Source organism: Argentina silus (assembly GCF_951799395.1).
Source record: "Argentina silus genome assembly, chromosome: 10".
Lineage (NCBI taxonomy): Eukaryota > Metazoa > Chordata > Actinopteri > Argentiniformes > Argentinidae > Argentina > Argentina silus.
In genome coordinates, this window is record NC_139664.1 from 14,755,591 (window position 1) to 14,782,986 (window position 27,396).

At 44.0% G+C, this 27,396-nt stretch overlaps 1 protein-coding gene across 1 annotated transcript; it reads right to left on the minus strand.

The window, feature by feature from the left end:
* Positions 1-54: 54 nt before the first annotated feature.
* spire1b (spire-type actin nucleation factor 1b) lies at positions 55-25,933 on the minus strand. Its single transcript, XM_083678942.1, has 16 exons — positions 25,524-25,933; positions 21,798-21,829; positions 14,083-14,319; positions 12,877-13,002; positions 9,215-9,289; positions 8,913-9,077; positions 8,036-8,122; positions 7,551-7,680; positions 4,078-4,244; positions 3,736-3,829; positions 3,455-3,597; positions 1,607-1,744; positions 1,345-1,415; positions 1,141-1,168; positions 740-1,047; positions 55-521 (listed from the first exon to the last, which is right to left on the minus strand). Exons 1-16 carry the CDS (start codon positions 25,852-25,854, stop codon positions 275-277), a joined length of 2,379 nt encoding a protein of 792 aa, XP_083535068.1. The 5' UTR covers positions 25,855-25,933; the 3' UTR covers positions 55-274.
* Between the last annotated feature and the right edge of the window lie 1,463 nt (positions 25,934-27,396).

The following is a 27,396-nucleotide window of genomic DNA, read 5'->3' on the forward strand; positions in this document are numbered from 1 at the left end:
ACATTTACGTTACAGAGAAAAATACAGTATAAAATTGTCTATCCTTTTGTGTGGAAGAACTGGTACTGCACACAACGATCAGAACATAGCAACAAGCACTACACTGTCCACATTCCTCCACGGAAGAAAGAGATCCACAGCCCGCTCTGACGGCATCAACAGACAAAACTAGACAAGTATATAGGCCAGATCGCAGCTCAGAGCAAGATCCAGCCAGAGTTCTGTATTGTGCCATAGGTGCTGGAAGCAGCTAGGTGAAAGAGGGGAGAGGAGTCTAAATCTCTTTGATTGTTCGCTCTGAGGGTCGGTACTCAGCCCCCTTGGGGGAGGACATGTAGAAGGACTGGGTCTTGCGTTTTAACCGCGCCCGCTTGGTGGCCAGTGACAGGCTGTGCTTGCTGGAGGAGATGATGTCAGAGATGAACTTCTTGCAATCCACACACACCTCCATGGTGGCCCAGTCCTCCGTCAGCTCCGGGGGAAGCTCCATCTCTTCCCGGGACTTCTCTTTCTTGGACAACCTGAGAGAGACAAAAAACATTTCTCAGCCTTGATGGACTTTTTTGGCTGCCCCTGCACATACAGTACACTATTGTTTTTTATTTAATTGTGTGCATTCGCTATATGTGCAGAATGAATCAACTAACTACATCTGACCTGGCCTTTATGTACTATGACAGTGTATCATACAGTATCAACCCTCTCATCTAGTATTAGGACCTATATAAGCGGGGCCTACTTGGACATGGTCTTCTGAAGGGACATGGTCTTCTGAAGGCTGGGGCGGTGGTGGCTAGTGGAGGGTTTCTCAGTCTTGGGGACGGAGGGACGTGGGGCTGCAGCCGCTGCTGCTGCTGCTGCTGCTGCTGGCACCTTCCCTGCTGCTGGTGCCTTCCCTGCTGCTAGACCTTTCCCTGGTGCCTTGCCTGCTGCTGCTGCTGGTTGCCCTGCTGCGGTCATGGCTGCTACCCGCTCCCTGGGCAGGGTGGTGGAGGAGCCCAGGGAGTAGATGGGTAGGTTGGCATAGGGCTTAGAGGGCAGCCTCATCTGAGAGAGAAAGAGCAGGGCATGAGCACACTCATGTAAAAAGGTGGGATAGTTTGAGTGCTGGGTTATGATGGTTTGGGAAATGTGACTTACCTTTTTACAGCACTGTGAACACACAGGCCTAGAGAGAGGGAGGGAGAGGGAGGGAGAGAGAGATAGAGAGAGAGAGAGAGAGAGAGGGAGGGAGAGAGAGAGAGAGAGAGAGAGATTGAGTTGGACAGAGAATTATGCATTTGGGTTGGATTTGAACTGAGGAAATATCTCTAATGAAAAAAGGGCTTTAAAGAGCAGTTTTACCTTTTGCAAAACTGGCAGGTGTAGGACCAGGTGAAAAAGGAAAACCTTTTGGTTCGGCAACAGAAGCAGAGCTGTAAAAAACAAACAAAAATGAGGTCACGGAGATCAGAACAAATGAATTTATCAGTCTGCACTATAAAACTCAAGTATCAGAGGTTACTGCTGGGTTACTGTCAAAAGGATTTCAATTGAAAGAGTACCAGGTCGCTATTGGAAATAAATACATGTTAAATAATTAGAACAATGGACATATGACACTCACCTTTCCCTTCTTCATTGCGTTGTACACGTCCTTGTACTGCTGGAACTTCTCCAGCTCGGCTTTGACCAGCACCTGTCTGATGTGCATCACCTCCTCCACCGTCAGAGACAGGCACTCTACTGGGAAACAAAACTCCTCCTGCAGAACAGGACACAGCTCCGCGTTACCATGACAACCCCGACACACACGCACATACACGTAAACGTTTGGCCAATAAAAATGTCACATTGTGCACACAGCGAAGGGAAAACAAAGCACAGAGTGATCTGAATGAGTAAACAACGGAAGGGAAGGAAGACAACATTCCAGGGCACTGGGCAGGCTACCTCAACTTGGCACTGCTTTACTTTGCCTGCTTAAATAAGCCTACAGTGTTGACTACAGTATTTCAGGTCGGTTGCTGCCTGCAAGTCTCGATCATTCTCCTGTCCCAAAAATGTGTCCCTATTAAACGCTGTTGTTGTTTTAACACTCAGTAAAGATGTTCTGAAAATGCTATTACAGTACTGTAACAACTCAATGCAGTGCTACTGCTGCTGGTCCCATGACTCTACAGTGTCACAGAGCTACAGTGTGCTGCATTGTGTCTGTTCCAGAGGGAGAGAAGGAGGAGGGGTGTGTGTGTGTGTGGGGGGGGGGGGATGAGATGAGAGGAGCTTTCAGCGGACTCCAAAATGGGGAGTTTAGATTTACTACTGAACATCAACACAGTAAGTCAAAACAGGCACAACAATTCCAGACTGAATCTTCTAGTACATTTTCCTAAAACTAGCAATGGCAATGGCTACAGTTGATTTTTGCAAGCGCAACAACTACAGCTAAATGGAGTGAAGCTGAGGTTTTGAAGAGAATGATTGATGCTCCAGAGATGTGTCTGTTATCACTGTCCAATAAGCATGGCAATAGAGAGCTTTCTATATTTAAGCAGCCATGGGCAGGGCGATGTCTCTAGAGAAGCAGGAAGCGTTAAAAGAGATGGAACTAACTATGCCAGTAGGGACATTGGGGGGTACTGGCAAACCTTGGCAGGCTTTCTTCCACTGACGTAAATGCCCCTGCACAGGGCAGACACTGCCCACACCATGCCCAACACAAATGCCTCGAAAGGGTGGGAGCTCCGCAAAGGGTGGAGAGTGGAGGGAGGGGGGCGGAGGGGGATCCAGGGGAACAACTGGGCTATCCTCCCAACCTGAGCAAGAGAGGGTTAGGTAAGGGTGTGTGGGAGAGAGGAGGAGTGAGTTTAAGGTGTAAAGAGGGATTCAACGTGGGGGTGAGGGTGGTAGGTTTGACAGTGGGAAGAAGGAAAGACAATTTGGGACAGAGGAAGAGTGGGAGAGGTGGAGGCTGGGGTGAGAAGATGTTAGACAGATATGGTGCCAGAGCAACTCCTCCCCATTTCTACTCCCCCTCTTCATCTCCATGCACACTCTCTCTCTCTCTCTCTCTCTCTCTCTCTCTCTCTCTCTCTCTCTCTCTCTCTCTCTCTCTCTCTCTCTCTCTCTCTCTCTCTCTCTCTCTCTCTCTCTCTCTCTCTCTCTCTCTCTCCCTCCCTCTCTCTCTCTCTCTCTCTCTCTCTCTCTGATTCAATTGTGCTACCATGTCTCTGTCCCCAGACGTGTGTGAAACACTCCCCCAATGAACCACACATCATCAGAGTGGCAGAGCATCGACACTAATGTACTGAACACAGACATCTCAGACTTTGGCTTATGAAAATGAATCATGGAAAGAAGCTGTTATCAGAACAGGTACAGTAAGTATTGTTAGTCTATTTCTCCATTCAGCTACAGTAGGAACATTTTTGCAATCCATTGATATTGTGCTTCATGGTATACTTCTCTCTCTCACCAGAGATTTAGAGCTTTGTCTGGACGGGGGGATGAAATGCCGGACGTTGGTGGGGGTCTCCTTCTCAATGGAGTGTCTCCTCTGAGGCGTCTGCCGCCTCTCAGGCTGAGGGGTGGAGGAGATAGGCAGGAACATGGGTGGAGCTGGGGGTGGAGGGAGAGAGAGGGGGGGGTGACCGACCATTCAGATGAACACGAGCTAAGACAAAGCTGTGAGGGTGCTATACAGAGAGCACTCTGAGTGTGGGAGGCTGGGAACCAACGGGGGGCTGATCTACTCACTTTTCTTGCCCAGTACAGACTCTGGAGATGTGTCGTCCACCGCAGGTGTTGTAGCACTGGAGCTGCTAGCTGACCTGTGCCCAATGGTCTCATCCTGTATGAGGGAAAGAGGGCAGTGCTACAGTATAAGGATCTGCTGGAAGCCAAACATAATCTCTGTGATAAAATACACAGACACATGCACGCTCGCACAGACACAGACACAGATACAGACCCACACCCACACACACACACGCACACGCACACGCACACGCACACGCACACGCACACGCACACGCACACACACACACACACACACACACACACACACACACACACACACACACACACACACACACTCACATCAGAGTCGGAGCTGTCCAGTTCAGCGAGGGTGGGTGCCTTCAGCCTCTTCCTCTGAGCAAGGGGCACGGACCCCCCACACAGTGGGCTCTGAAATCCCATTGAGGTCCCATTGGCCAGAGACAGGGTGCTGGATGTCCTCCTGGCAGCGCCAGGACTGAATCCATCTGTATAAAGCACCAGGAAACAGCCAATCAGAGAGAGGAGCACACACCATCAACAGGATACACCAGAGCTGGGAGGGGGGGGGGGGGGGGGGAGTGTAAGTTTAGGAGAACACAGAGAAGCAGGCTGGTGTTACACACAGAGCACGGGTTCCTCCTGGATGCCATCTTACCAACCCTGAGCTGGATACCGGTCTGATAACTGGCTTATTTCCCTCTACTCTCGTAGAGTAAGAGATGGTAAAGTTAGGAGAGTAAAAGAGAAAAGGGGAGGGTTGAGGGGAGGGAAAAAGAGAGAGAGAAGAGAAGAGAATGTTGGAAACAGCAGATAAGAAACCTTAACTACTGGGCTTGTTCCAGTGGTACAACAGCCAAGGACATAAACAGAAGGGTTGAGGAGAATGAGAAAAAGGGGGAGAGAGAAAGAGAGAGAGAAAAGAGAGGAGAGTGTTGGAAACAGCAGATAATCAGCTGCAGAGGCAGATCTGATCTGTGGGGTGCATTCAGGCCTTGCCAGGCTGTCTCACTAACAGTGAATCAAGACCACGCAGTGTGCATGTCAATAACTGTTGTGGGAAAAGGCTAAAGTGTTCACATGAGCTCATGCAGTCAGCAGGTCCTCTGTCTCTACTGGTGGGCTGGAGCTCAGCCCCCATCTGCTGCCCCTGATATGGTCAAGAAGTAACACAGATTCTGGGTTTCCACTAGGGCATATGAAACATCCAATATGTCACTTTTGAGTCCGACACACTTATTGATTGATAGATTATTCAGTGAACCTTATAGCAATAGCGCGCAGCCAAACAGACAGGTGAAACAGGGCGATTGCGTGTTAAAGCACACAGGAAGGCTGATCAACAAGGCCATCCACACAGAACTGTAGCACCCATACTTTACCTGAACGAAACAAATCCATGTGTGGTGTACTGCGGCTTAAACCTCCACCTAAAAGGGGATACTTCCTTGAATATGATATATGATAGCTCAGATAGTATGTTGGTTTATGACTTTCCCCCAGACAAAGCCAGTCCTATGGCTATGCCACACTAACGCTCTCAGTGAGTATGGGACATCTGGTCATGAAATAAGTGGGTAAGTCCGCAGTGTGAGTTCAGAAAGCCAGCCATCACACACACAAATACACACACACACACACATACATTAAGGCTTCACAACAGAAAGTGAAAGACACTGGTATCAGCAGGATGAATGTCAAGCACAGCCTCCTATAGCCTTCTTAACCACATTGATTAAGATTTTCCTGTTATATTCCTTATCTAATCTGTTTTAAAACTGTCACATGTTATTCCAAACCACTGTAGGTAACCTACACATGCAGCTAGGCATCCAGGACATTATTGAAACACCAGCTCATTATGTGAGACTGGTGTTTTCTGTGTTGGACAGACAGAGCAAGCAGCTGACAGCTCCTGTCTATGCTGCTCTCCATTTGCCCCCTCTGATTAAATTCTGCAGACTCACTCTCTAAGATGAAAGAGCCTTTTGTGTGAGGAGGGTGATTTTCTAGAAAACCAAGGAGGTGCAGCAGTTAGGCTGTTGGCTGTTTGTGATGAGAATTTCTGAGGCCAATTATAGCGCTAGCAACTTTGAGGAATGGCGCTTATAAGCTAAAGTGACGGTTTCCCTGAAATGTGTTTCTTAGAGACCAGCAAAATGCGCAGAAACATAATCATCTTACATGATAGGCTCTTTCGTAGAGGTTTGAAACAAAGGCATTCTCTTGTCTCTTGCACCATCTTTTATAAAAATGCAGTAAGTTTTAATGTATCATTTATTCAACTCATGAGCAACACTAAGCAGGATTTGAAGCAGTCCTATGGCATTCAGACAGGGACAGTTATATTGTAATGCCTCCTGGAGGACTCATACAATGAGCACCAGCTGTGTGCAGATGCAAGAAAAGCTTACTTTTGACATAAGCAAGTGTGCCTTTGAGAAAAGCATAACAAAGCATAACACTGAGCATAACAAACCCCTAAATACTGTATCCAAATCTGCTTTGGGCAAATTTGATCTGTTTCATAGTGTAAATATCACCCAGTATTTACACTAATTTTAGGACCAGATATTAAAGGGCTTTGAGGACTTTTCTCAGGAACACAAATATGCTTAGACACACTTACTGGCCTTTTAGAATTCATGGACATTCAAAAAACCAATGGCAATAGCATTGGACTAAAGGCTCTAATTCAGACATGCTGAAGTATGTCTTTCAGTGTGTGCTGACATAAGAGGCGGCAATGAAGTGTCAATGACCCGTCTTCCCCTCTGCGCTTGACAGTTCTCCACCTGACCACCAGTGTCTGACATGACATGAGGTCACAGCCAGAGAGCACACTGCTGCTGCTGCTGCTGCTGCTGCTGTGAACCAAAGCCAACAATCAACAACCACCGAAGCATGAAATGAGAAATGTGTGTGCTGCTAGAGCAGATGAACAACCACGACAGAGAAGTAAAAAGAAAAACAGTCAGGTAAACCAGACAGATCTTTACCTGACATGTCAAAACTTTGAGACATGCTAAGTGCCCGAATTACTGCAAGAAAAAAAATTAGGGCATTCAAGAGTTAAAAAGCTATAAATTAGCAGGAGTAAATGCATAAGATATTATATAAACAAGAGGAGAACATCTGCCAACGTATCTGGCAGCTGTCCAGATACATAGTACAGTAGGTTAAGATTATGAAAGCACATGGAATAAAGTGTAGTCAGTAGAAGGTATACAGCCAACAGTGACTATTAACGTTTAACAGAATAAGGAGCATTCTTTTTTAGTTTTAGTATTGTTAGTTTTAGAGTATTTATACAGACACTTAGCATAAAACATGATTGACAGTTGCATTATCATGAATTGCAAACAGTTAGGACCTAACATAACAGTTAGGTCAATTAAAATGGTCAATGTAAACAGCAACATCAGTACCATGACCTGGACTGCAACATAAAGGTGAAAGCTTCGGCTACATTACAAGCATAGCTGTAATGGCAAACTGTAGAAGCATCCAAAGGTAACTGGGTCTAGTGGAAGCATAGTTTACATTAATGAAACTATGATTGAGCTTGTGGCTCTCATTCAATGCAGATGCCAAGAAGCCTTGAAAGTGCATTGTGTGTGCGCGCGCGTGTGTGAGAGAGAGAGAGAGAGAGAGAGAGAGAGAGAGACACACATGCGCACACACAAACCACACCACACACACACACACACACACACACACACACACACACACACACACACACACACACACACACACCACACATACACACAAAGAGAGACAGTGGTATCTCTTACCCATCCTGCTCCTACGGATCTCATCAGGAGACACAGGTCTTAGCTTCCTCTCCGCCTTGATCTCCGACAGGATCCTCTCATGGAGGGTAGGTGGAAGCTGGGTCTGGGGCTTCAGCTTACGGGCAGACACCTAGACAGACACACCCAGTTATAGCCCATCAGGCCTGTCCCCCTGCCTCCCCTGCACCCAGTCATTACACTGACTGTACCATCGTAACTCATTCGACTGTCAATAATGCTCCTCTCATTACTGAGGGAGGCACATATAGTCATTTATCTCATCGCTATTTGGAGCACTGAGGATAGACAGACATACAGAAGTAGTTCTGATCATCTATCGCCTCTCCCTGCAGCCGGCCCTTCTCCAGATCAGACATTCTTAACTATTTATTTTGTTTTGTTGATGGGTTACCACCAGTGGGTAGCATAGCACCTGAGATCTGGGATCAGAACAGAAAGAGAGGAGACTGAATCTTTGCACTTACAGGGTTAAGGGGCGGTCTGGACCTGATGAACTCCAAGATGACCTCATGGGCGCTCTTCTTTAACTTGGGTGGGATGTTTCCGTCCACCTGGGGAGGCAACAACAGGACACACAAAAACAGATTAAGAAATCTACGGATTAACCATCTCTACTGCAATCGCTCATGTCAACAAACCACACCCAGTAACACATGTGAGGGCCCACACACTCTAGTGTCAGAACACTTGAGAAGGACTAAGGAGTACAGTAAACAATGACTCGGTACTATGCACATACAGGTACTATACAGGTTATGAGGAGCAAAGGACAGTTACAGTACATATTTAGAGGTGAAGTATTTTTCCACTGTGTCTGTGTTTTTGTGAACATGACACTCTATTGAATGGGACACCCTTGTCTTTGACATTGGAAACACACAGCAGCTAAAGTGGATGGCACAGTGAGATACAGAAAAACAACGACCAGTCACAGGTGGGTGAAAGATGTCCAGCACAAGATGGATGGCACAGTATCACCTCATCAAAGTGCACAACAACACCAAACCAGGACATGGTCGGATAGTTCCCTGCTCCCACAGTGACAAGAGGGATTCTACCTCTCTACTGTTTGGTGTTGACTGTTAAAACAGAGAGTGAGGTTTTGCTACACTCTCTGGGTGGCAAGGTGAGATTGTGGTGATTAGGCCCCTGGTATCAACATGAGTCCCGGAACTCAAACAGGAAAGTGCCATCATCTGACAAGGAAGGTAAACACAGGCATCTGGCATCTCCATGCTCTTTCGTAAAATAATGACTCATACTGTACAATTTCATTTCTGGGCTTTAACACAGTACAAATAACTCAACCGATCGTTATTTCAGCCCCGATCTCAGACTCACCATAACCTTGCGTAGTTTGTAGCGTTGGGAGCGTATGTCATCCATCAGCATCTCGTAGGGCGTGAGTTGGAACTCGATGGGCAGAGGGTTGTACTGGCGCTCCTGGACCTTCTTCAGCTTGACTCCGTCCCGCAGGTCCCTCATCACCTGCACCCAGAACCGGGCCTGGGGACGGGGGGGGGGAGAGAGAGAGAGAGAGAGCAGGGACAGCATGGGAAACAGGGCACAAAGTACAACCTATTTTAAACTTGAAGGGTAGCACACAGAATCAGTCACAGGTGAATCAGTCTTTAGACACCTACCCAGTCAGCATTCTGGAGCTCATTCAGGTCTTTGCTCGGGTCCTCCGATGTCGCCCCCTCCATCTTACGGAGGTTCTACCAGAGAGAGATACAGTAGAGTGACAGAGAGAGATGGCGATAGAGAGAGAGAGATGAGCACTGTGAGCTTAATGGTCAGTCCTGGATAACAGTGTAACTGTTTTTCGGGTTACATCCTTTCACAATGTTAGCTAATCAAGTTCATTGACCACTGCAGCGATAGGAAAGTCAGGAAGCCCCATCAGCCACATCCACCAATCAATGTCTGTTAGACAGCTAATGAGAACCTTTACACCCTGACAGTCTGCCAAGTCCCTAACAGTTACAGCTTTCACTACAATGGAACACTGACACATCCCCATGCAAATATCCTGAGCAGTTTCATCTTTAAGTCCCCAACGTAAGAAAATCCAGTGTGGAACTGTGTGCAGGCACACAGCAGAGGCGCTAACAGCTTAGCTTACTGTCTTGATCGAGGCTAAAATGTCAGCTCTCTAAATGTAAGGACATGAATCAACAGCACAGGCACTGTTTCTGCCCAGTGTGGTGTAAATGGCCTGTGGACCTGGGGTCATTAACTAAGTGGTCAAATCCTCCCTCCTTGGCACATTGCAGCGTACTCAGTGGGAAACTGAAGATGTGAGAGGAAAGCTGCATTCCTTCTCCTCTGATTCCAAAGTTCAATAGAGGCCAGTGAAGGATCAGCAGTAGAGTTGAGAGACAACCTCTGGCTGGTTGTACTGGTCAGAGAGTGGTTGTGCTGGGCTGGGTGTTTTGTGGTGAGAGAGTGGTTGCCATCCTGCAGCCCAGTGTTTGATAGTGCAATCATGAGTCTCCCAGCTGAAGGCACTCACATGAGATTTAGAGGCACTGCTCTAGGGGCAGGGAGATGCTGTGCATAACATTTGCTGAGCAGGTGGCTGCCTTCAATACCATGTGCAGTTGTTCAACATATTCCATATTAATGTCACACAGAAGGGAAATGGATTGTGAATAGAGTTCAGGGAAAGCCTATTTTCCATGCCACACCCATTGCTCATTTGTCTGACCACCACCATCCCAAATCACATCAAAGTCATATCAATTTCAAGGGTAGCCTGTGTTCTCCATGTTTAACTCATAAACTGACCAACGACATTGTTACGCTAATATAGAAACTGCAAGCTCATGCCTGTTATTTTACAACAATACAATAGGTGTGTGTGTGTTTGTTTGTTTGTTTGTAAACAAAGAATAATGTAGACATAAATAATTACAGCTATTATAATTACGGTATTACCACAGCCTTAAATAGCGCTGATTCATTCTAGTCATTAATTCTCCTTTCCCTCAACTCGTAGTATTCATCCATGAGCAAATAAGAACAGAAGCTGTTTCTGTGATTGGGCTAAAATGATGCTTCAGCCTCCTGCCATAGAGCTCTTTGTTATGAAATAAAGGGTCTCTTTGCCGGGCTGTGGCAGTAGGTCCCCTGTGGGACAACACATTTCTGCCAGAGAGAGGACATGTGGGGGGAGGGGATGATGCTGAGAGAGCTCATCTTACTCCTCCTGGCATCACTCACACACACACACACACACACACACACACACACACACACACACAGACACAGACACAGACACAGACACAGACACACACAGACAAGGACTCACGCACTCAAAAAGACAAATACGCACATACATGCACATACGTACACACACATGCACACACACACAAAACACATGCATTAGCAGAACCTTGGCCCACATTGAACAGCCAAGAGTCTTAACCACGGTTTGAACCCGTTGAACCCGCAGATCCACAGACCCATCACACTGATAAAGACCCATGTCACGCAGTGCTTCCACATACATACATCCTGAAAACATCTGATTGTACGTCTCATTCATTAAAGTGGATGTATACCGCAGAAATAGAATTCTAATTTTAGTGTGAACCACAGGGCCCCAAAGATTTCCTTCGCATTAACTAAAATTTTCTTATACATCTTCCTATAATAAGAATCCACCCTCTTTTGTTACAGTGAATTACATAAGTAGCCAAATCCTTGGCTCCATTCAAATGCAACATCACGTAGAGGGGCAGCATTGCATATCAGGATCCCTGGGGGTTTGCATCCGCCCTGTGATTCATGGGAAACCAACAGCTGAGCTTATAATTGTCCTGGAGCAAAAACCAGCTCAAATGTATGCCCTTGTTCAATGCTGCTAATTTTTTAGGTTCACAGACTGATACTAGATAAAGGTTTTAGCATATGACAACAGAGTCAGAACCAAAGGCTTTTTGTTGCTAACATACAGTGTATGTGCATGTCTATGTTGTGATATTACTGTTTGCCCCTTCTCACAGCTGCTAGGTGTATGCGTCTTGTAAGGCTGACTACATAAAGGTTGACTACCAGTATTGTGGCTCCTGTGATGTCATCAACATGCCAAATCTAAAGCTACATTCCGAGGTTCAGTACTCAAAGCGTACTGTGATTTCCCATGGCGAGTAATGTTGAATAACAAAGAGGACCGACATGTGAGATGCAGAGAGTACTGTACTATGGGGGACATTACACTAATCCTTTCGGTATGCAGACACACAGGTTGAAAACAGTATCAAGGGTCGACCCTCCACAACCACAACTAAGCTGTTTAACACACAAGTACAATGTACTCTGCTCCCTACAGAAGGTCAGAGAGAGACTAAGCACAGTGATTTGGTAAGATGTAGTACAGTACACACACACACATATGCCATTCACATCAACGCCCCACCCACACTGGCCTACTTTAATCTGTCAACCATTGGAGTATGTTCAGTCATTTACACAGCATGCATAGCTGAGTGTTGTTTCTCTCTGTGCCGAGTCCACTCTCATCTCGACTGTCCATGCTTATTACATGCTGTCCCATAAACCTCGCTGTGATGAGCTATGGCTGATACAGTGGAGATGTACTCAGATATAAAGTGCTAAAAATAATCCATGCTTGCCAGTGCTGGCAGATAGCCGTGACTCCGCCTCATGCTTGTTATGCTTCACTGCCCACTCTGAGCGTTCAGTTTTACAGCAAACACTCGCAATCGTCAATTCAGATATCGCTACTCCACACTGGTTACATTATGCGTATTCTGTTCATGCAAACAATATATCCTTCGGTCATTCATTCCTCACACTGTCAATGCAATAATAGGGTCGTCATCTTCAAAAGACAATATAGACTACAGGTTAATTTCATTTTTGTCTTCTTTTTCCTAACCTAATAGCTTGCCTTTAGCAGACAAATAGACAGTTTCAACAACAGCTTCAATTCTACTGTGACCATTAGTAGCCCAGCTCATAGCTGATATCATGCACTGAAGGCCAAGCACCCTGTTGATTGGTTCTCTGAAGCGTATGACACATGTAAAGTCACATGGCTTAATCTCCTGAAGTCATGTCTCCTCTTCATATGACCTCTGACCATATGGCCCTGGTCATACAGAAGCATCTATCTAATTCATCGTAAAGGTTGTCTCTCTGGTGAATGTCAGTGAGCATGTTGTGATCTTGTGTTTGATGTAGGCCAGGGCTTGAGGCAGCTTCATCCCCAGGAACACACTATTATGGCTAGCTGAGGACTGGTGGTGTAGTGTGGTGTGGGTTGTGTTAGACACACCTCTTTGGCACTCTTGATCTTCTCCAGGAAGGTGCGTAGCTCCCTGGTCTCTGTGTGGAGGGCGCGGCACACAGCCTGGTAGTGGCTTGGCGCGTCCTCAGGGCGGGGGAGATGGGATGTACACATCTACCAGGAGCAGGGAAAGGGAGAGAGAAAGCAGCAATGAGTGAAAACAGAAACACCATACGACACTGATGAATGAGTTTCTGGGGAAAAAAACCCAATGACGTGAAGGTGCGTAGATGTTTACAAGAATCTCTTTATGTTTCTCCTTTGTTTATGTTTGTCTATTCTTATGTTTCTATCTGTATTGACTGTTGAAGATATTCAACAGTGCTCTCTTTGTCTTAGTAAGTGGTCGGGGTACATTCATCAATTGGGACTGCTCAATCCACTGACTCCACAGAATGACAAAACGCCCTTGTTTCTCTGAGATGAACAGAAGGTGCTCTGAAGCACATTTGGCATGGTTTTGGCATCAGTCGTCCAGACTCTGCACTTTCCATCCTAAATAGCTCCTGTTAGAGCAAATTCCAGAGAAAATGGCTGCCAGTCTTCTCTCACCTGTAAACTTTCCCTGCCAAGTGAATTGCTGAATTGACTAACATACAAGTAGCGGTCTGGTTCAGTAATGGAGAAATGTAATAATGTTGCTTAGATTTTGTGTCATTTGCAGTATCATAATCTCAACATTTCATGACCCATGTATTTCAATTAAATCATGTTAGGTTCCTGATTGCAAAGTCAGTAAGAGAGAGAGAAAGATAAGCAATTCCTCACTTTGCAGTTGCAGTATGCAGTTTGTGTTAGGCAGTGTGTTAGACCTGGGATGGAGGCTGGAGGATGACAACTATTAAAACAGACAGCTGGCTATCGGCATGGCGACACTGTCACCCTGCTCAGATGTGAGCCATCTCTATGGAGACCGGATTCCATCCCCTTGGCTCCAGAATGATTACAGTACTGAACTGTCTGTCCTGCCCCCCAGTGGGATATTGAAGACAGATTATGTAAACACCACTGGGGCATCTGAGGGAACACAGAGTGGCTCTCAACAATACTGGAGAGTTACTGTTGTACACTACTAAAGGTCAATGACCCTGACCTGCCCTGGTCACACCAAACATCTTTATGTAGAGCCCTATACTAAAACCTGATCTTAATTACCAAGAAATACCATCCCCTATAGTCACGGTAGAAGCCTACCCTGAGGATGTCTCTGTAGCCACGGACATTACAGATACTGATAGGGTCGTCTTCAGCCTCCTCCTCTTCCTCAGTAGCCTCGTAGCCCTCATCTGGGCAGGCGTCTCTCTCCGCCTCCCCCATGTTGGTCATGAGGTCAATAAGCTCCTCCAGGGGCGGGCTGAGCTCCCTCTCCTCGTTTTCCTTCAGCCCATAGTCCAGCGCCTTGTAGATCATAATGCCCAGAGACTCAATCACCTAGAGGACAAACACAAAAGCCATTCAAATACAATCTGAATACACTGTCCATAGATATACCAAAGTCATACCCTCATAGTACAGTGACTTGCTTAGATAACTATGCTTAGACATGCTTAGATAACTATGCTTTTTTACATTGATGCTTCATGATTCAGCATGTTGTGGTTCTGCATGCCCCAAAATATATTCTTATACAGAAATAAATCACTGACATCGAAGCATCGAAAACAAATCATGACAACAACAACAACACCAACAACAACAACAACGCCTTCGTGTTTGGAAGGATTTTCGCCTATTTATGTTTCCAGATATGTATCTCCTGGAAAACAAAATTAAATATGGATTGATTATATGTAATGTAATGTAATCTAAACTGACTAATCTGTAGCAGAGTGCAGCGGCCTACTAACAGCTGTAACATCACAAACACATGACACGTCCATTCAAAAGAAGGCCCCGGCCTTAAAAGCAGGGCAGGAGAACACCTTAAGAGCAGATTAGTCAGTAATCATGTGATCGACTGACGCACAAAGAAAAATATTCGGTATATTCAGTAGCTTTTCAGCAGCCATTGCCGTATACTTCAGACTAGCGATTTATTCATACAGGCATTGTTGACGTTTTTTGATTGCTTAACTCAAAACACACTGCAAAAAATATATCTAACGCTTTTCTTTTCTTTTCTTTTTTTACAGTGCAGCTGTAACTGTAAGAAACTGTCAGGAAGATGTTCTTCTGGACATTTTATTATCACAGTACAATGAATCCTGTGAAAGGGATCCTTTTAGTTTATCAGGTAAATCTGGTCTCAAAATGAATTGTGGTGAATCATGGTGAATAAAGCCATTGCTCGCCAAGCGTGCCAAGGCCAAGACAAAGAATGATTGAGAAATCACATGGGATTATTCTGCAGACCTGAATGCTGAGAAAACGATTGAGACAGGAGAGAGAGAGAGAGATGTGTATGGAGAGGGGGAATAGGAATCGGGAGGGGTTGCTCTGACACCAGATAGTGTGAGAGAGAGAGAGAGAGAGAGCGAGATACAAAGATGATACAGAGAGAGGGGGAGAGAGGGAAGGAGGGAGGGAGGGTGACAGAGATGAAAGAAGAGAAAGAAAGAGAGGGGGAGGGGTGAAGGGAGAGAAAAGGAGAAAGAGAGGAAGAGAGAAAGTGGGGGCAGGGGGTCGGTATGTTTTTGTAGGTAGCACATCAAGGGCAAGGTCACACGACCCGCCCAGGATCAATAGGTAGGAGGAGTGGATCTGTCCTCCCCGATGACACAATGCTTGGGAACCTGGGGACCTCTGTACCTGAAGTGAATAAGCCCTCTTTGTCTGCTACACTCTGCCTCTCGTTGCTGCCATAACACCCAGAGATACACAACACCACCATCACTCCACCAAGACTCCTCTGGGACCAGTCCAACTCCAGTCAGACAGACAACTCTTGTCTCAGCAACTATCAGCCAGACGACATTGTAAGAATAACCAATGCCATTGTGGACTTTTGGTAGGCCCAGCAGACAATGGGGTACCGTATGTGGAATGTCTAGTTTCTGTTTAGATATTTGATAACCCACATTTTATTTTGGTTCCTCTGTTCTTTCGATGTTCCTTGCTGGTCAAACAAAGCATTCGTTGCATTCTGTCTTCTGTCAGGACAATGGAATCAGAACAAAACAAAACAAACACAGTGAGAAACTACTTAAGAGCCTATACCAGATTTAATTCAAAATAAATAAAAAGGACTAAAAGATACTGCAATCGAACCTTATGTTGCAGTTATCTGAATGACTTCTTATTGACCATACTCAAAGGATGACATCCAGCAGTGTCATGTTGTATAGTTTTAACTGCAACAAGGGCCCCCCAATGCTCTCAGACAGGAGTGCTCACACAAACTTGACTAGGTTCCAATTATACACCCCAAGGCTTACTTCCCAGGCTGAGCAGAGTGAAGGAATGGAGGGGAGGAGGAGGAGAGGGAGGAGGAGGCAAAGGAGAAGGAGGAGGAGGAGGATGTCAGGGTAGGGGGCCTTAACTGTGCAGTGAAGTGAAGCATGGCCATTAACAAGGCATAACAACATCAAACAGAGCGTCAGTGTTACTCACATTCCTGTCAGAGAAGGGAAGAGAGCTGACCACAGGGCAAGCTGTGTCTCTGACACCAGAATGAATGTTTTCTTACAGTAATTACCATTTATCTTAAATTGAAATGCTTGCAGTCTAAATGTTTCTGCACAACTTCTTGTGATAAATGTCTATTCTACCATGAATGTATCCCTAAAGCCACAAACAGTTTTCTGCCTAAACCTCTGAAAATGACTCAGCCTGTATCACTTACTTAAGCTTGAGGTGGTACATAAATAGAAATCACTGTAAATAGTGAACATCTCCAGGAGAAAGTCTGAACTTGATTATGAAAGGTTTCAGTAAGCATCTGCTATATGAACTTAGGAAAGGTCAGAAACAGTGGGAGGCCGGCACTTGAGTAAGACATGGTCTCTCCTTTGTGTATGTCAGCCACAGACACATATTTTCTTGAGTCATATGCCTGCTAGCAGAGGAATCTTATTCAATGGCTTACAAAGCCAGAACTTTATCTATACTCATGTGAACTCCATCCTGCGGGCAAATTCCATCTTTTACTTTGGTTTCCTAGTATCACCCGCCTACTTAACATATCTGAGTAGGGCTACTATAATGTCTGTGGAACAATGCATTTGTACGTAATCCATTTGACATGAAGGTTCACTTTGCCAATGTAAGGAAACTTGTGGCAAGGTGTCTGAGACAGTTCTGAGACATTCAAGTTCACATTTCTACATGCCTACTAGAATAACCATAGTAAGAAATATCAAGTACAGCAATAAGTAGAAAAGGCTAATATGTCATGTAACAAAGGTTGAGATAGTTACATGTAACATATGATATAATAAGGCACTCTTGGATAAATTGCTACCCTGCATCACCTGAGTGGGTACAATGAATAGGTAGTGGATCAGGTGTGTTTCCCACTCTTATAATGCAAGGCACATTACATGCAATCCCATTATCTATCAAAAAACACAAACTCAGGTTCTACCACTGAGACGTGACTCTGTAATCTCTCAAGACATTCCCACACTCTCTGTTAAAGCCTCTTGACCCTGCCAGTAGACCCTAGTCGGACACCCAGGTCAGGTCAAAGGTCTTAAGTTAGAACTGCGCATCTTTAAACAAAGCACAAGCCAATATTTAATCATGTGATATTACTCACAGAGAAATGGGAGAGAGAAAAACAGCCTGCTGTCCTGACAACCTTGTTCTCAGCTTGGTTACGCTCTAATGCACTCTTTGAGAAGGCTTAGATAGGTCACTGAGTCCCTCTCACAAGGGATGCTGGGAGTCCTACCAGGGTGGGTTAGAGATGTGTCCAAACCAGGGTAGTAGAATGAATTCAGATAAAGGCCTAGCTATTAGTGCTATTCATTATTATTATTATTATTATTAAGGCCTAGCTATTAGTGTGCTGATTGAATAAGAACCTATGAGACATTAAGCAAGGCCTCCATAAGAATTTGCACAGTCAACACAAAAGAGGTTTTTAAGAATGAATGAATGAAAAGAAATTGTGATTTGCAATTATACTTCCTCATTAGTGGGTTCACAGGAAGTAGGTCATATCGCACAGCAGCCATAGTAAATAGACAGCATCCACACTGGAGGTGAATGTGGGTGGATATGATGTCACAACAGAGAAATATGAATCAGAAATTGCCGGCCAGCTGCAGAGCTCTGAACTGCTGCCTCGGCTGATTTCAGACATGTTCTCTGTTTGGATTGCGTAATTGAGTCAGTTCTCATCTCACTCCAGACACATCCTTGAATGGGATGGAGATGGGTCAAATAAGACACCAGTGAGATATAGAGTTACAAATGCATTCATACATAAAGATATACCGTGCATCAAAACATCCCATTTACTGCAGATACCAGTGGTTAAAAAAGAAAGACTTGGCAGCATTCTGATCCCGTATCCTCGCCACATTATCAGACAGTAAAATGACTGTGATTTTGTTTTAGTGCCCCTCCTCATGGTCACTCTCACTGCCAGCAGTTTGACTCTGTTAAATCACCACCGTTACTTTCAAGTCACGAATTGGAAATGATCATAGTTGTGGTGCTGATCAGCGTGCATTTCATTGCTGGGTACACATTTACCACTGTGTATGGGAACAACACTGAGATCTTTCACTGCAACACACAACACACTCAGTTACCATGGCAAAGCTCTAATTACAGATGCTCTGATTGGCGAGGCATCTGGGAGGGCCATCTTCCAGGCATAAAATCTGATTTAATAAAGCACACGACTTCACAGAAACAATGGAGCCTTTGACTAAAATCGGATTTTGTACGATTTGAAGATTTGTCTCTTTAAATCTATCGCAAATGCGATGATTTTACAGGGTTGGCATTGGAGAGAACTGCACAGAATCAATCTATTCAAATAATAATTGATGACAGTGTTAATGTCCTCAGGTTTAAGGCAGTCAAGAATTGCTTGATAGCTGAGAAGGGAAGTCAGTTCACCCTTTGTTTCTCCTAAATATCAAGAACGATCAGAAAAGGTCAAAATAGCTCTAGTGATTTAATCATTTCATAGGAATTTATTCAAAACAGAAAGACTTCATTTTAGATCCAAACAAATGATTCGGCGTGAAGCAAGGCTGGAGAAGAGATGTGTGCTCAACTCTCACGACCTCTTACAGTCATATGACCAAAGTTCAGCTCCGTTTAAGTGTTCAGCAGACAGGCAAGGCAACCCCCTGACTACACCATCGTCACCATAACCACACACAACAGAATACACACACACACACACACACACACACACACACACACACACATACACACACACACACACACACACACACACACACACACACACACAGCTTCTCTTCTTTTATCAGAAAGCAGAGCTAAGCCAGACATCCATAATTTCAATTAGAGCTCTTGCTTACATTAAACACCAAATCTGATCATTAGACAGTTAACTTTAATCCAAACATCCCCTCCAAACTTCAATGCCAGTTAACTAAATAGTAACTGAAAAGTTAAACTTTCACTGAGAAGGTCTGGAACATTCTGTTGCTTAATCCACCTCTGGAGCAGCAATATCATGAGACTACAAAGGTCTGACAATGCTGGAGGGGTCAACAGCAGTGTGCTCTGAAGACTGGGCGGTGGAGAGAAACACACTGTAGTATACACACTGATGTTGTTTCCCCTTTGCCGAACTAAAACACTGGTAGGGGAGAGAGGCTATAGTCTAGACCCAATGGAGAAACTGTTTTCATGTCCTTGACAAAGGATCTGACATACCATCAATTTGTCACAGGTCTGCCAGACAGTTCATATGATAGTACTGTACAGTACCTGTATGTTGCAATATTGAACAATACTCTCAGTCTGAACGACAGAGAACTTGGGTCAGTGGTCTCTCCTCAGTAGTATTGTTTACAGGTCAGGTAATTTTTGTATTACCATTGGAGAGGCTTAACCACATCAGTGTTGGAGAAGCAAACAAATAATACACCAGGAGCTGTAATATGATAATGTTTCCTGGGTCTGCAGTAATGTGGAAGGCAAGGGTGTTGAAATGAGGGGACAAAGATAATGTTTTCACCAAACAGGCACAACTTTCATAGATCTAGATCTAGAATGCACTAAGCATGATAATGAGAGACAAAGTGAACTGAAAAACATCATATAAAGACAAGCATTCACAAGCATTACAAAAATGCTTAAAAAATGATTCAACACCATATGATTCAAAAGTGAGTTAACAGGATTCTGAGGGTTCAGAGAGAGAACCGGTATGATATGATCGTGCCTGGAGCTTGGCACACAAGCTGTAGCAAGAGAGCATCATCTGACATTCCTGAACAATTTTCCACTCAGACAGAGAACATCTCTAGGTCGAGTTTATTGTACAGTACCAAGCCAGGCGTAGTATGCAAACATGTATGCATGAGCTTTCCTCCGTTTTCTCAGCTTGGGGCTATTGGACTTGGGGCTATTGGACTTGGGGCTATTGTGAAAATAACAGACCCTTCCTATGGTGTTTGTTTTTTCTCTCTCAAACCTCTTGCACCTTATTGACTAACTTGCCAGGATTTTTCTCAGCCAGACCGTTACACAGTGACTGCACTATAAGAACTCCTCTCTGCCGTAAAGCTGCTTAGCAGGGATTTGTCAATGCAGTTTCAGAGTCTCTCCTCCTGCAGTGAGCATACTGTGCACAGTCAATGTGTGTGTGTGTGTGTGTGTGTGTGTGTGTGTCTGTGTGTGTGTGTGTGTGCGCGTGCATGCGTGTGTGCGTGCATGCATGCGCGTGTTCTATTCTCTCCATCTGCTACCACAGCCCCATTATGAGGCTCGTGCAGAACAGTACAGTACATCGACACCAGTAAAGGAATATCATTACTGCACAAGAAGCCTGCACTATTTTGCCAGAATAGGACACCGGTTTGAAATTCCATTGACATCAAAACAAACTGATCTTTAACAAATGAGTCTAATTCTTGATGAGTTGTCTCATCATAGAGATAATATACAGATACAGTTAAGGCATTCATTTATCATTTTCCAATTGTAGTCTACGTAGCTACATTGCTCCTCTTGAACAGCTATTGTTGGTACTCTCTCTTTCCATTAACATAGCTAAGTGGCAGCTGAAGATGAGAGTTAAAAGGTTGTTTGGAATCGAAACGTTTGGAATCGAACACATTTGCATGATGCTCTAATCAGCCCTTAAATGTCATCCAAAGCCAACTTCAAAGGGGAAACCTTGTAGGGTGACATTTTCCCTCAGCCAGTCAGCCCAGCTGTGATCTCAGAGCCTGTGGTGGTGAAATGCCTACTGAATGTTGCCAGGGATACAGTAGACACGACTGTGAGGAACTACTCAGGCGGAGATTAGAAATGAAATAACATCCCATTTGACTTGAGAAACACCATTTCAAAAACAAAGCAATCTTTGTTATTTGGGTACACTCACAGAATTCTAAGAAGACTTTATTATGATCTCTCAGAGTATACTATCCATGCAGTAACATCATGTCAGTGGTTGGAGCGTATAGCCCATCATCCTTATCTGACCATCACATGTACAGCATATCACTCGTCAAACCTGTAGCACGATGATGTGAATGAGCTACATGGTTCCCTTTCATGTTGGATGTGGTAAAGTACCAGTAAAAGAACCACAACAACGCTACACGTTGCACGTCAGGCATGTCATCCAGCAGGATTAACACGCCCTGTGCTACAGAGAGTCTCCACCATAATGTTACACCAGAAACAATGCTCAACATCTCTTTTAATATTATCAACACCCTCCCAGAGAAAGGCACTTAACATGGAGGTAAACAATGCCCTAAAACACTAAGACATGACTCAACATGATCTGTATAAGTGTCACTCACCTCTGTTGATGTACAGGATGGGCTGTATTTACCTGTGGAGACAAAAGGTTTCGTTAGAGATTAACGGTAAATAATATTGGTCTGATACAAAGCAGTTTATAATACACAGTTTTTTATGCAATGGATGCAATTATATGTGGCTCCAATGCGAATATGATGAGCAATTTTCAATGCTCAGTTGTGAAAAACTGCTCCAACACACCCACTCATGTCAAAGGAAATGGTTGTTGTTTCTACTAAATCTCTTACTGTATCTTAGACAGGTTGCAAGGTACTGTATGCATCAGGGCCCTCACAATAATCTAGCCTCGGGGTGTCTTGTCTGCAGTTGCCATGGCAACTATATGCCAACTCAAATGCCACTCTGAGTCAGAAGGTCAACAAGTGAGAAGGCTTCATCATATCCATTAGAAAACTTAACCCCTTACTGCAAGTGGTCATCAGACATATAAATACTGTCTGGCAGTGTATGCGCAAACCCGTTTGTTTTCTTCAACAGTCATAAAATGAAAGCAGGAAACAATTAGAAATATGATATGAGTATTCGCATAGTGTTATTTCGGTTTTTAAAATCCATAATGCTTTTGAAAGTACTAGTGACAGCAGTCTAATCGACGGAATCAAACTTCATCTCGAGGACCATAAGAAATGCACACAGTAAAGATTGACATTAATGAAGGCTAATGTTATGTCTTTGTTCTGTACAGCAGCATGTACACAATTAGGTCTAAATGCTTTCATGTTTACAGGTTCACAGGCACTGATCACCAGATGTTCACTCTCTTCCTTTGAAATACCTCTGAATTCAACTGTAAACCTCAAGGAATGTGTCCTCCAGACTACATAAAAAAAAACTAGGTCACTGTTAATGAAAGCTGCACTTCATTTTCACCACTTGATTTATGGCATGTGACTAGTACTGACTACTGATGACTGCCACTGCCTGACATACAAAAGTCATCATGCATCAATACACTTCATTCAAGTAGAAACCCATGTTTCTCCAAGCCACGTCATCGTCATACAATGTTGATTACTTCAGTAACATGACCAAGCAGATTATTGTAGGATGACCTTCTCCACAAACACTGTATTGTATTGTAATGCAAAACCACATGTTCAAATGATCTCATGATGACTATCCCATCTAAAAACATGATGAAATCCCAAAATTAACAAAATGTCATATTGCTAAATTGTGCAAGCCTTCTAATCTACACTGAAGCAATCTCAAAATAAAACTAATCTGGGTCTTTATTTTGAAACAGACATCTTTCAATACAGCCTGGAAGCAGCCAACATTTCACTGTTGCTCAAAAATGCCTTTTTTTATCACTAATGGCAAACTGACACAAAGACCTGAGGCCTCAGACAGGAGAACAGATAAAGGAGGAAATGCCTTTCTCTAACCTGCTCTCTCTTTTTCTCTCAAACATGTCTTCCATCATCGGGCTATGACACATTACAAAAACTACAACAAGAAAAACAACAACAACAGACATTCAACATTATGACATATGTCATATCATAATAATTCTATCAATCTGGGCACAATGAAGAATTTTACGTGGCACATCTAAAGAGCAATTGGAAATGTGAAGACAAACAACCTGTATATTTTCCTCTTCTCTCCAACCCTGCTGCACTTCACTCTTGTGCAATGTGGGAAGCAGAGTACTGTACATGGTTTAAACACACCCTGTGGAGGCCAGGTTCCCACTCAGAAGAACTGCATATGAGCTACAGTACACCATCCATTGAAATAGGCTCAGAATGAGAGCACATGCTCTCTGTCACTTCACACCTTCCCCAAGCTGTTGACACAGATGTGAGTTCTGTAAATATCTCCAGAGAGATATTCAGGTGTAGACACACACAGTCTACACCTGAAGATACAGTGCAACACTATAAACGTTTTTTCAGACTGCTCCTAGTTCATTGCTCCATGGGCAATGCTCTGATATACTGTCTCTGAACACTGCTGGGGTTGTGGCTGTGCCTTCAGGGGTCTTCCCCCTGCTGAGAAGAGGCATGGTGTACCAACAGAAATTGAGCTGTGGATCTCTCTGTAATTCCATTTTTAATCAATGGATTTGATGGAACAGGCTGTCAAAACATGCACTCTTAAAATTTGTGTTATATATCTTAGATTATGCTAATGTATTCAGATACCAGCCATGAAACCATCTTTGGAGTACATTTGGCCTGATCTAGAATAATTCAACATTAGATTAGCTTTACTACAGCTTCGGTCGTACACATCTAATAACCACATTGCCTGTTGGGGAGCCATCTGGCAACCAGCAACAAGCATAACTTTTCCCCTCCTCCAATGACATTTCTGTTACTAAAAATAAGTAATATGACACTGCCATGCAAAACGATGTACATACAAATGCCACCACCATTATATTGGTCCCCATGTGTATAAATGCTCTCAAAAGCTGATTAGGCATGGCGTGCTATGAGTCAAAAGTCACAACATTGACTCAGCACTCTGAGAGAGCAGCTCCCCTGGGGCACAAAGGTAAATAGTACAGAACAGGATGAAATTCAAAGGCATGTTTGTGAATCTTCCCTTTGGATCTGAGGTGAGGAAGTCTGATTGGATTACAGGTTGAAGCCAGGGGGAGGTTGGCTGACAGGTTGGCTGACTTGAATCAGACATGAAATCTGAAGGATAGGCTACCTAATTGACACTCCCTTTCACAGACACACCCAGCAAGTCTACATTCTGGCTGTGTCATATCGGGTGTGACACAAGACAATGTCAACATTTCACTTCACTGGCACTACACCCTAGCTAAAGTCTAGCGAACATGTTGTAGTGAATGGGGGGAGTTTTTAGAGTTTTAAACCCTGCAGTTACAGGGTTACTGCCTTCAGTCCCATAGAGGTCCAGACCTCTTAACAGAAGCCTAGGTATACTTACACAAAGACAAGGAAACTGAACAAGTTGTGATTTCTGATTGGAGGTCAATGAAAACATGAACAGACAACCATATATCATCCAAGTTGAAATTCTTAATTTCAGGAAATCAATCTTCAATGATCTTCAATGATCATGACACATTTGACATGTAGTCCATATAGGCTCAGGGTCTTCTGATAGGGAGAAAGCACTCCATTGTTTAGCAGGCAGGAGAGCTGACAACACCTTTGTGACCACCCCCCTTGGCACATGGTCATATTCTCAATCCAGTTACAGACATTCAGTGGAATTATTGGTTATACATATGACAAAATGTGCAATCATTTGTGAAAGTGATTTTGTATCCAGTCTAAAAGAAAATTGTTTTGGACTATAAATTGAGATGTAATGTACAATGTTTTGATAAATTGAGAATCAAATTTGTTTGAAGGGACAGGGATCTAAAAATGACAGCAAACAACCCAGAATAATATCCTTAATGCGGGAATCTGAATAGTGATGTTATGAATCAATGGTGATTTAAGACACCAGAAAATGTGAAGTGTGACGACAACAACAACAGCTGACTATATGCATCAAATAAACCATTTAGGGACGCGTGGCATCGACTATGAACGACTATAGCCTACAGCTGTATTGACCTTATTTACCACAAATATTTCCAAGTAGCCTATGAATTACACATTCTGTGTGTATGAAGAAATTAAAGGTACATTCCTATGGTTTTAAACAGTAAGACATCGAATGACGAGGGAAAATTATGAATAGCAACCGTCATCATTACATCATAATACCTGTACAGTCCTCATATTGTAACCTGACAGATCCGTCTTTCAGAATCCTCACATCCCCCGGTCCTTCAATCCTTTGAATCCTCACTGATGCTCCGGCGGAGGTAGAATTTCTCCTCCTATGTCCCTGAGCCAATGATCTGCAGCATTGGTAACATACTGCCCAAGCCTGCTCTTCATTTATCGGCTGGTTGTATAGCATTAAAATCTTCTCCAAAGACAGATCCTCTCCTTCCTCCATTCCATCAATTTTTGATAGTCCGGCAAACGGCTCATTTCGCTGAACCGCAGGCTCGATCAGCTGTCCCTCGTCCGCATCTCGCCGTTCCGCCATCCTTTCATTATATCATCCGAAAAGGGCCGATTACACGAATAAACCAACGATATTGACAGCACCCTAAAGACATTGGGAGGGATGCGGTCTCCTCCCTTCACAACAGCAGTACCATCAACAATGATTGTATCCCCGCCTTGCAGTGTTTTCGTATGGGTACCAATACCAGTCATATGACGATTTGTTTGCATGGTCTGAACGCGAGTCAGGTTTCTGCCGACTCAAGTAAGCATGCGTTTTGTGTATTTTTCACTGTGTGTAGGCCTGCAGAAAGAGTTAATTGCATTATAAACTGATTCGATTTATTTCCCACATCCAGGCAAATATTTTTCTCAACACACCTTGTCTCCTCAGAGTTCAAATGCCTTTCTAAACGGGCCCCAGCTCGCCCCATGCAGTTCCACCCAGGGAGAATAGAACCTACCCAGTGATAGGAGAAATGAATGAATGAAATGGGTAGAAACGTTAGTGTATGCCTACTACCCCCCATGTGTGGTTTTGATGTACTGTGCTATCCCTGTCATTGCTAGGTTATTGGTTTAAGCCCCTCTCCAACTATCCCTTTAATTGGTGTCAGGGGTGGGATAATCCCACAGATCACATTGGGGTCCGCATGAGATCTGATTATGGGGAAACAGTGTGTTGTGCGTAATGTTCTACGTTCCTACCAAAAGGCCTGGAGGAGGAAGCCAGCAAGACATAGTGCACTTGCCCTAGCTGAAAGCCCACTCTGACTGTTCCCTATTAATTGCAACATTAGACCACTTTTTGGCAACATTGATCATATATTCACTTTGAATGTCAATGGTCCTGAGCAAGTTTTGTTGTCTTGCGCCCCCTACTGTCCATTAGATGTGGTTTGATCAGGCTTCTCTCAAATTATGTTTACGCACTCAAATAATATGTTCTTCAATGATGGAACAATTCATTGATTAGAACAGTTCTGATTCCCTCTTGGTGCTTAGATAGCAGTCATCAGTTGTGAAATGTATATACAATATACTAAAAACTGTACACAATGATAATGAAGAGAATGACAAACATAGCTTTGGAGGGAGGGGTGGTGTACAGTATGATATCATAGCAGGGGAGGCTGGTGGAGGTAGAAATCGGAGGACAGGCTCATTGTAATGCATGGAATGGAATAATGCATGGAAATATCAAACATAACCCCCTCCGCCAGTATCCCCTGTATCATAGTGACATTTATACAAGGTAGGCAGCAGTACGTTCAGCATAGGTAGTGCCTCTCCACACCCACTACAGGGAGGATTTGTCCTAGCAGGTGAGATCACGCAGACAATGGGCTTATATATAACATCAGTGATACAGAAAGGGGACAAGAAAAGTCATACTCAGAAAGTACAATGATATCAGAAAGATTTATTAAAATGAATGGACACACACTACTGTTCAGATGTATGCAGTACTAAACAATCACATGATGATTTTAACAATTCTGATGATGTACTATACAAGTAAATCCACATGACCTTTGTAAGGGAGTGTTCCAGTTTTCATTGATATAGTGTAAGTCATATA